Source organism: Dendrobates tinctorius, unplaced genomic scaffold (genome assembly GCF_039654945.1).
Source record: "Dendrobates tinctorius isolate UK_male_01 unplaced genomic scaffold, ASM3965494v1 ptg000120l, whole genome shotgun sequence".
NCBI classification, from domain to species: Eukaryota; Metazoa; Chordata; class Amphibia; order Anura; family Dendrobatidae; genus Dendrobates; species Dendrobates tinctorius.
In genome coordinates, this window is record NW_027361788.1 from 23,280,920 (window position 1) to 23,292,121 (window position 11,202).

The window sequence follows — 11,202 nt, forward strand, 5'->3', positions numbered from 1 at the left end:
AAATCAATCAATAAGGTGCACCAGTGCAAACAGCTGGGAAACCAATTTAAGGTAAAAAAAAAAAAAAACCTAAACAGCGTTGTGCAAAAAGATAAATTACCTGGATGCCAGAGATAAAGAATCGCGGTGTGCCACAAACGCGCACCGACGTACGTTTCGGATTGAAAATCCTTTGTCAGGGGCGCGTTTTTGTGGCACACCGCGATTCTTTATCTCAATCTATATTATATATATATATATATATATATATATATATATATATATATATATATATATATAACACATTTATATTTTTGGTGTTTACTTACCTGGTTCTATTAATTATGCCTTTTATTATAAATTATTGGCTACCTTAATTCCATTAATTTTGGACTAATATATATATACATATATATATATATAATACATAGAGAGAGAGAGAGATATATATATATATATATATATATATATATATATATATAGTGACTTATTTATATATCTGCGTTTTTTTGTGCCTGTCTTTATTATATGATACATATGTATTTATCATTATGTTGTTTTTTGTGTCATGATTTATTAAAAACCTTTTTAAATACAGTGCTGTGCAAATTAATTGGGACAAAGCATTTTTTTTTTTTTAAGTAAAATCGTAAGTTGGTAAGCAGTTAAAACTGGTTTGAATCACTGTCTGGGAACCAACTTACGATTTTACTTAAAAAAAAATGCTTTGTCCCAATTAATTTGCACAGCACTGTATATCTTTAATTTTATATTTTATTATTTTTTAATAATTTTTATGTGATCCTGCTGGTTCTTCTTTCCCCCATTCTCAGTGGTTTGCTTTTGTCATTTACCCGGATGGTCTGCCATCCAACTTTCAAGGGGTGGCATACTAAAATTGTTTTTATGACATAGAATTTCATGGTATTATATATAATGGGAATATTTTATCATTAGTATTGATTCCTCTTGTTTAATTCATCTCAATTTGGGTAGATATAACATTTTGATTGCCTTTTAAAGCAATTTTTTTTTTTTTTGCTGTGTAGTGGCGACCCAAAAAAACCCGCAGTTTTACATTTTTTTGTCATGTATACTGAACAGGTTATTTAATTTTTGATTTTGCTAGGTCAGCTTTTTAAGGACGCAGTGATAACACGTGTGTATTTTTTCTAATTTTGCTGGGGTAAAAGGGAGCGGATTCAGTTATTTCTATGTTTTGTTTTTTTTTGTTTTTTTTTTAATATATTTTTTTAAAGTGTATTTTTTAGTCTCCTCGGGAGAACCAGAACCTGTGATAGTCCAATCACTTGTACTAGAAAAATATTTCAGTATTAGGAAAAAAATCACCATCCCCTATGAACACTAGTGACAGGCTCTATGACAGCAGACATTTGGGTCTTCAACACCCCCCCCAGCTGCAATAGCAAATCCCCCCTTCATTCAGAAAGGGATGAAAGATCTTAGAAATAGGCCATGATTTTGGAGAATGAAAACATCCCTTTAATTAAGAATGCACATACTGAATATCAATTGTATGAAAATACAAGAATCAGCACCCAGCCTGTGCTTCGTCCTGATGACACAATGGAAAGTCCGATGTTCCAGGACTGTCCATGTCGCTCCTTGATGAGGCTTTATAGGTCAGGCAATGCTCTTCGAGAAGAAAGCTGGCTCTCTACTGCCATCTACCGGAGGTGTTGACCCTTTAAATGAGCTTTGACCGATTTTAGCCAAACCATATGGAAGAGACGCCCATCTGCAGACAGTGGTGCTGGGGGTTCTGCCCCTTGTCTGTACGGAGCAGGGCACTGGGTGGTACGATATCTTTGCTCCGTAATGGACAGACATAAGGCGACATGACACAATGTGCAGGACATGTTCCTTATAATGTCTCATGCCCATAGACGGTATTATAATCCAGACTGACTCATGGCGCTGAACTAGTTGCTTTTAAAGCTTCTAAGACCACCGTACCCGGCCTCTGCAGGGAAATGGAGACCCTCTGATGCCAACTGTAAAGCAGCAACGCAGGGCTGCAATGTCTTCCTTGTCATCCCTCTGGAAAGGGCTACCTGAAGAACGTGGTCACGACAGACATATTGGAAATCTGGGGATTAAAGCCACACCAGGCATCTGTGGTCAGGAAGATCCCTTTAAGGAACAGAGTTGGTTCAGGTCTTCAGGTCCCATTAGATCAAATGGTAAGAAAACAAACCTCAGAGGTCAGGGTATCTCCGTATCCATGGTATATACGTGAATCAGCTCAGATATTATACAGTTTATGGTCTCCCTGGTAAGGTCTTCGCTAAACACCTAAGAGACGGGGCAAAGGAAAAAACAAGATTTCAGGCTTTTAGGGTAGCATTTCGAGTTTTTGTTTTTTTACTCTTTTCGTCATTATGCCCCATATACAGTATATTATATATACATAATTCAGCTAGTTTTGTAGTTGTCCCTTTCTATCTGGAAAGTCAGCATATACTGTACTTCTCTTCTGTTACGACGTGATCACATGGTGACCCCATTTATGTTCTGTGAAGGGGGTCACCATAATGTCCTGTGTGATGCAGCTCCATGGACTGTACCCCTGAAGTTCTCCACAGTAAGGGGATACAAGCTACTATTTAAGGTAATGATGATGACTGCGCAGATCCTGTCATGCAGTTATAATATAGGAGGTCATGGATCAGCCTCCCTGACTGTGTACTGATAATTTGCTAGTTTATTTAGGAAACTCTTGCTGCTGGTCATGGGATGCTGTACTGATGCAATATGGAGTTGATAGCAGAGCATAAGTGAGATAGAAGTAGAGTGAAATTCAATATGAAGTCAGAAGAAGAAAAAAAATGGGTTTGAAGTGCATGTAAGTAAGTACAATGTATATAAGAAAAGCAAAGTGTGATCAGGAGGGGGGTGCAAGGATGAAACAAAAAAATAGAGAACCTCTTTAAAGGTTCCACTGATATCTATGCATCTAGATATCTCTATATCTAGCTATGGATCCACTATGGACAAAAACGTGACACTTTCACCATACCACTGGACTGGATCTTCCACTTCTCCAGCTGATGAATGCGTCTACGCTCCTACATTCCCCTTAGCTATGGCTGGTGGTGTCTGAAGAGTGATCTCAGGCAACTGAGGCACGAGGGTGCACTGCTCCAGCCACTCTCACATACTAAGCGACAACATGGCTTACATTCAAGCCCCTTTAACATCGGGAGGTAAAGACACAAGTCCATTTATTCGCCAATTTGCATTTTGGGCGTGAAAGTTAACCGATTGAGGGGGAATGTGGGCACCTACAGGAAAAAAAAACAAAAAAAAAAAAACGTCTTCTAGTCAGGGGACAGGACGATTTGTTATGTTGGGCACAGGATGGGTCAGGTTTAAGCTAAAGTTCATGTGGTGGTCTGCTTTACAAACCAATTTCCCTTTAGGACCTCCATTATTTACACGGAGCGAGGAGCAGATACAAAGAGTCTCTATAGTGACTTGCTATGGTTCCTTAGAGGACTCTTCTAACAAACAGTGAATATCCAAAATGGACAATCCCTTTAAATTTCAACATATTATACTGGACTCGCTTCATTTTGTATGGCGGTATAATGGTCATCATCATTTGAGCAATCAACTTTTATTGGTTGGGAAAGTGCAACAGGACAAGTCAGCCATTCGGGATTTTGTGGAAGCTGGGGAAGCGTCCCTCTGGGTGATGTATAGGCAGCTGTATCTACATTACTTAACATAAAGGGAACCTGGCAGTTGATGTACGCCAGCGTTCCCCAACTCCAGTCTTCAAGGCCCACCAACAGATCATGTTTTCAGGATTTCCTTAGTATTGCTCAGGTGATAATTGCTTCACCTGTGCAATACAAAGGAAATCCTGAAAACATGATCTGTTGGTGGGCCTTGAGGACTGGAGTTGGGGAACTCTGATGTACGCAGTATCCCAACCGCAGGCAGCAGCAGACACTAGCTTACTGCAGCCATGCATCATGCTTTACTTCAATACGATGCAGCTTTTGAGAGAAAGCTTACACTGAAATGCTGGCTGGGGGGAAAGTGACTGGGATGATTTGTCCAAGGCAGGTTCCAGGTGGCTTTTTCCCTCCCTGATCCCATAGACGAACCAGTGTATGGCTATACACACGTCATGGGAATCAGGACAGAGGGAAGCCTTGGAGTCACCTCATCCCGAGACGTTGTTTCAAACACACCATTAGGTCCCCCACCAATCACAAAAATAGGAGTCCCATGTCACCTCTTTGAATGGAGTGGTAGTTGGAAAAAGTTTTTAGTGCGCCATGTGTAGAACCTTCAACGCTTCACTTTTGGTAGCACCAATGCTTCCTAGTAAAGCCTGGCACCTGCAGCGTCCTCACCTTCCACCACTCAGTTTCTGCGCTCTCGTTGCCTGGTACATCCACCCCATAGCACTGCAGAGCGAAGTATAACACGGCCACAGCTATGTGTTGTGCCTGGTAGCGGAGGCAGATGTCCCCATGGTAGCTGTCCCTGAGAAGAGCCCAGGATGCAGTGGCAATTGGCGTTCGCTCCCAGCTGTGCCGGTTCATCCAGTTCTTTAAAGACACCAAATAATGCAGCAAATACTGCAAGGAAAAAAGACATACAGAAGGCGGATGGTAAAGCTCCAGGACTTAGGGGTACACAACAGTCTTTACGAGTGCTATGTCCTTAAAGAAGGCAACAATTGGCATTGTTAACTATAATATCATGCAATGTGCTGTCATGTTAATATCCTCGATGACTCATGGACTAAGGATGCCATAGTTCGTCCAACATTCATGGTCCGAGTATGGACTGCGATTTCCTGACCGGCCGTGGGTCATATACAGCATCATAGGCATATATCAGGTAATTAAGTTCAGGTCAGGAGGACACGCAGCCAGTCCGTACTTGGACTGTGAATCTAGCCCAAATCTGGTGGGAAGAACAGCTCTGCAGCACAAACAGCTGCTCTGACCAGTAAAAAGAAAAGGTTTTATTACTAGTCGCTCACCTTGTGTGGATGAGTGAAAGAGACACGGAAGTGTAAGAGTCGGAGCATCAATAATTCACACTGCACAATGCTGTCCCGCAGCTCCCAGAACTTAGCGTCAACTTCAAGTGGGTCACTGCCTGGATTCAGATACCTGTGGAAAAAAATGAAAAACACATCAGACAGTGCACTCTTCACGTCTACCCGAGTATTCACCCGCCCATTACAGGGAACAAGGAGCACCTGAAAGCCCTCTGATCTCACCCGCTCCTTTTATGCCAGGAAAGGTGTAAACAGCCTTAAGTGGGGAAAATAATCTGATAGATCATAAGAACACAGATTTTAAAGGGGCTTGTTACCTGTGGCACACATTAATGATGTCCCGGGTTCTGAGATGTTGCTCTTCTACCTTCCCAGCCAGGTAGATGGCAGACATAGCCACTAGGTACGGGTCATATGCATCCAACGAGGTCTCATGGAAGAACTTGTGATACACGGTGCAAGCTGTAGCTGTGGGGATAGACTGCATCCCGAGCTTCACCCCTGCAAAGGATGACAGTGGTTGAGGCAATGCTGGACGAGAGGTCACATCCCATGACCACTAATCATCTCCTCCTGGGTGAGAGGTGATGACAGAACCAAAGAGCGGTCCCCCCCCCGCCATATCATAGAGCACACACATAACGACTCCATCGCAGGGATGCAAATGCAAATCATGTTCAGCCAACACTTGGACTAAGGGGAGGTATATATATATATATATACACACACACACACACACACACACACACACACACACACACATATATATAAACTGTATATATATTACACAGCTCTGGCAAAAATTAAGAGACCACTGCACAGTTTTATAAAAATCAGCTTCTCTACATGTCTGACAGCCATTACATTCCAGTGCCAGCTAAATTCCAGCTAGAGTACACCTCATTCTACTTAATGTGCTATTGATTGGTTGATCACCTAAACCAAATCTTATTTAACGAAGGAAAGTATAAAAAACCCTGCTGTGGTGTTCACAATCCTCTTGCAAAAGGACAAGCTGGCGTCATGGCTTCTCTGACAGTACAGAATTTTCGGCGTCAGTGCCAAGGACTAACTCATTAGTCTGCTCACTACAGGGACGTACCCCTTCATCTTGGGGAACACCAGGCAGTACCATGGGGACACCGACTCCACCCACCTGCCTGGGTACATCCGCCTGTATAAGCAAGTCCTGCTCCCCAGCAGGGACTCAACGGCACATCCTCGCCAAAGCCGTATATGGACCACATCATTCAACTCCTCACTAATCTCAGTGAGGGCCAGCAACAACTGCTCACTGGTCTGAACTTGGCCCATGGCTCACCAGAGGGAAAAAGGGAAAAAAATGTTATGGTTGGTGATAGCGTCTTTTTGGGATTCCAACCACGGTGAAGGGAGCAGCTGGCTGAGGTGTGAAGCCACTGCAGAAACCTGGTGAAGTTAGCAGCTGGCTTGAAGGTTGGAGCCACTGCTGAAACTGGTGTTGAACTCTGGCTGCCCGGTGTCCGCAGCAGAGTGAGATGGTGAAGCTGGCAGCTGGCTCTGAGGTGTCGAGCCACTGCGAAAAGTTAATCCGGTGATGCACCCTGCTGCCTGGTGCTGCAGCAGAGCAAGATATGTCTTTCTGTGTTTCCCCTATTTGTATTTTTCCCTGGTGTGGTATTAGTACAGCGGTGGGGCCAGTGCCTGCACCACCCAGCTCCCTAGCAAGGGATAGGTGTAGGGTGTGCTAGGGTGACAGGTATCCTGATCGGCGCCCGGTGCAGAACCGACCTAGGGATCGTTAGGAGTGGAGGGAAACTGACTCTGGGGAGTGCAGGAGGTCTCCACGTCCCTGTTCCCTATCGCAGGGCCCACCGTTGTAACTGTTTCCCCTTCCACGTGTCTTGTTGTTTCAGTTACTGGCCTGCGGGCCGAGTCACACAGGACAGTTTCACGTGCCTTGTCTTGTTGTTTCAGTTACCGGCCTGCTGGTCGCGTCACACAGGACGGGTCCACGTGACAGCTGGATGGCAAAACAAGTGCTAGTAATATCCCAAAACTAATAGGAATGAAAATATAACTTTTAACCATGCCAAAGGAGTTGAAAAGAAAAGTCTTGAGTGAGGAAAAGAAGGGCTCAATTCTGGCTATACTAGCAGAGGGATACAGTGAGCGTCATGTTGCCTCCATCCTTAAAATTTCTAAGACGGCAGTCGATTACAACAAGGTCAAGCAGCAGACATTGGGGACAACAAAGCTACAGACTGGCAGAGGGCGAAAATGATTCTCCACTGACCAGGATGACCATCATCTTATTCGGATGTAACTCAGCAACCGCAGGATGACATCAAGTGACCTACAAAAGGAATGGCAAGTAGCAGCTGGGGTGAAGTGCACGGCAACAACAGTTCGTAACAGGCTCCTAGAGGCAGGGATCAAGACATGTAAAGCTAGAAAAAACCCTTTCAACAATGAGAAGCAAAGGAGGTCCAGGCTGAAGTTTTGCCAAAGACCATAAGGATTGGACCATATAGGACTGGAGTAAGGTAATCTTCTCTGATGAGTCTAATTTTCAGCTTTGCCCAACACCTGGTCATCTAATGGTTAGATAGAGACCTGGAAAGGCGTACAAGCCACAGTGTCTTGCACCCACTGTGAAATTTGTTGGTGGATCGGTGATGATCTGGGGATGCTTCAGCAAGGCTGGATTTGGGCAGGTTATTCTTTGCGATGGACGAACGAATCAAGCCGCATACAAGGTTATCCTGGAAAAACAGTTGATTCCCTCTGCTCAGGCAATGTTCCCCATCTCTGAGGATTATTTTTTCCAGCAGGACAATGTGCCATGCCACACAGCTAGGTCAATCAATGTATGGATGAAGGACCACCACATCAAAACCCCGTCATGGGCAGCCCATTCTCCAGACCTGAACCCCATTGAAAACGTCTGGAATGTAATCAAGAGGAAGATGGATAGTCACAAGCCATCAAACAAAGAAGAACTGCTTACATTATTGTACCAGGAGAGGCATAAGGTCACCCAAAAGCAGTGTGAAAGACTGGTGGAAAGCATGCCAAGACGCATGAAAGCTGTGATTAAGAATCATAGTTATTCCACAAGATATTGATTTCTGAACTCTTCCTGAGTGAAAACATTAGTATTGTTGCTTCTAAATGATTATGAACATATATATATATATATATATATATATATATATATATATATATATACACACGTGTGTGTGTGTATAATATATATATATATATATATATATATATATATATATATATAGAAAGCCTCCATGTACGAGCAGCTGACACAGCTGTCCTCAACTTCCATCAGCCAAAGAAGGTCTCTGTTCACTCGTTCTACCAAAAAGGGCACAACCCCCCACCAGCAAATAACCCCAAATTCACTGTCAGAGCATTCCATTACTGTTAGCTGTGCCACTACAGCCACTCCTCTGCGATCCGGTTACCCGCGGCCCTCTTTTAGCCCCCTGTGGCTGGGCAACCCATGGACCTTTTTTATCCCCTTGCAGCCCCCTTTTACCCTGTGCCCGAGCCACCGACATACACACCAACTCAACCCTCCGAACATCAGCGAGTGACATCTACAACACCCGCTCACAGTCACAGCCACAATATCACTAACAGGTCCGCATGCACGATGAGCCTCCACTAGGGGTGCTGCTCACCAGCCTCCATAATGAATCTGATGACCCTGAAGTGAGTCTTGGCAGCTTTGTCTTTATCAGGGGGCGCTGTGCTGGATGACGCCATTTCTCTACAGCTAGAAACAAACACAGAAAAAAGAAAAGTCAGTAAAGCAAAAACACCACGAATGTTACAAAACTGCCAGAAGTAAATGACAACGACCATGTGAGTGATAAGGAGAGAAACACGAGCAACCCTCGGAGGCCGCACTGAGGATCCTCTGGGCCGGTCACAGCCGTGCGGAGTCCAGGCCTCCACGGAGAGACGCAATATTGGGCGGGCGGTTTCAATGTTATGGCTCTATTACACAGCATTGTACACGTGATCACAGGTCCAAGAGGCGGAAAAAATAAACTCGTAAAAATAATAATATAAATATATATCAGACATCCAATCCCTTATTTTCCAAAATTGTAAATAAAAAAAATTACATTTGGGTTTTGTCGCCTCTATACTAGAAAATATGAAAAATTATCCCACATGAGAACGAAGGGAAAAACAAACAGTGGAAGTGGTAGAATGGTAAAAAGGAGGCAGAAGGTCGGAGGGAGGAAGGAAAAGAATAACGGGGAGAACAAAGCACCGAACACAGGGGCGCCAGAGAGAGGGGAGAAGCTTTGTCCCCAGGAAGGCGCAGATACCAGCAGTCACACCTCCCAGAAGGCACAGCACAGCTGGAATGTTACATAAGGGCTTGTATCATAAGGATAAACTGCAAGTCCCAGCATGCACTGCTGTAGTGCCCGGGCAGGCTGCCGGCAGGGGAGGAGGGCGATGTGCGGATACCTGACGTGCAGAAGCGGCCCGGTCACTGCGGCTACAGAAGAGCTCCAGCAGAGCAACGAGACCCACATGGGAGGAAAGGGGGAAAGAGAAAGGACCTGTGCTGACGTCATGATCATGTGATCAGTCACATGACTGGGAAGACGCGCTTTCTGTGTGGAATGTGCAACAGAAGACCTGAGTGTGTGTAAAGTGCATGCCACGTGCTGCAGTAGAGCTATGTTTGTAATGTGCTGTAACCGAGCTGTGTGTAATATGCTACAGCAGAGCCGTGTGTGTAATAATAGGCTGCTTTCACACATCCGGCTTTTTGAATCCGGCACGATGTGGCGAAATTTGGATCAACCGGATCCGGTTTTGTCCCATAGAGTTGTATTGTCGCCGCACCGTGCCGGATGGGTATGTGGCGCATCTGGTTTTTGCCGGATACGGAAAGAAGTAGCCGTCCGGCGTCTGCAAAAAACGTTCGCTGCAACGTTTTTTGACAGCGCCGAGACGTTTTTTCTCACAGCGCATGTGCGAAGACTGAGTCTTGCGCTGCTCTTTTAAATGTGGGCGCCACCGTATCTGGCCACACAGGCATCCAGTGTCTCCGGCACATCCCGGATCCGCCCCTACAGCTTTTCGCCACACGGCGCCGGATTCAAAAAGACGGATGTGTGAAAGCAGCCTAATGTTCAGCGGCAGAGCTGTGTGTGTACTGTGCTGCAGAGCTGTGTGTGTAATGTGCAGCAGAGCTGTGTGTGTAATGTGCAGCAGAGCTGTGTGTGTAATGTGCAGCAGAGCTGTGTGTGTAATGTGCAGCAGAGCTGTGTGTGTACTGTGCAGCAGCAGAGCCATGTGAATAATGTGCAGCAGAAGAGCCGTGTGTGTAATGTGGAGCGGCAGAGCCGTGCGTGTAATGTGGAGCTGCAGAGCCGTGCATGTAATGTGGAGCGGCAGAGCCGTGCGTGTAATGTGTTGCGGCAGAGCCGTGCGTGTAATGTGGAGCTGCAGAGCCGTGCGTGTAATGTGGAGCGGCAGAGCCGTGCGTGTAATGTGGAGCGGCAGAGCCGTGCGTGTAATGTGGAGCTGCAGAGCCGTGCGTGTAATGTGGAGCTGCAGAGCCGTGCGTGTAATGTGCTGCGGCAGAGCCGTGCGTGTAATGTGCTGCGGCAGAGCCGTGCGTGTAATGTGGAGCGGCAGAGCCGTGCGTGTAATGTGGAGCTGCAGAGCCGTGCGTGTAATGTGCTGCGGCAGAGCCGTGCGTGTAATGTGCTGCGGCAGAGCCGTGCGTGTAATGTGCTGCGGCAGAGCCGTGCGTGTAATGTGCTGCGGCAGAGCCGTTTGTGTAATGTGCTGCGGCAGAGCCGTTTGTGTAATGTACAGCTGTGGGACGGACTAAAAAGAATGAAGAAAAAGAATGAACATAGTAACTTATAGGTCCAAAGACATGGAGAGGTACGTCGAGCCGTGTGTGTAATGTGCTGCGGCAGAGCCGTGTGTGTAATGTGGAGCGGCAGAGCCGTGTGTGTAATGTGGAGCGGCAGAGCCGTGTGTGTAATGTGGAGCGGCAGAGCCGTGTGTGTAATGTGCGGTGGCAGAGCCGTGTGTGTAATGTGTGGCGGCAGAGCCGTGTGTGTAATGTGGTCGGAGATGCAGCAGAGCTGTGTGTGTAATGTGTGGCGGCAGAGCCGTGGGTGTAATGTGGTCGGAGA

General features: G+C 45.7%; 1 protein-coding gene across 6 annotated transcripts; it reads right to left on the reverse strand.

Moving 5' to 3' along the window:
• Positions 1-1,459: 1,459 nt before the first annotated feature.
• On the reverse strand, positions 1,460-10,209 carry CCNQ (cyclin Q). 6 transcript variants are annotated; one of them, XM_073590918.1, is made up of 7 exons: positions 10,179-10,209; positions 9,509-9,784; positions 8,704-8,798; positions 5,344-5,527; positions 5,006-5,138; positions 4,368-4,595; positions 1,460-2,295 (listed from the first exon to the last, which is right to left on the reverse strand). In XM_073590918.1, the coding sequence occupies exons 2-7, from the start codon at positions 9,622-9,624 to the stop codon at positions 2,206-2,208; spliced, it is 846 nt and encodes a 281-aa protein (XP_073447019.1). In that variant the 5' UTR covers positions 9,625-9,784; positions 10,179-10,209; the 3' UTR covers positions 1,460-2,205. The 6 variants fall into 6 exon arrangements, with proteins under 6 accessions (XP_073447019.1, XP_073447015.1, XP_073447016.1 ...); XM_073590914.1 differs by lacking the exons at positions 9,509-9,784; positions 10,179-10,209 and adding an exon at positions 8,885-9,146 and having other exon boundaries at positions 1,460-2,089; positions 2,198-2,295; XM_073590915.1 differs by lacking the exon at positions 10,179-10,209 and having other exon boundaries at positions 9,509-9,779.
• Between the last annotated feature and the right edge of the window lie 993 nt (positions 10,210-11,202).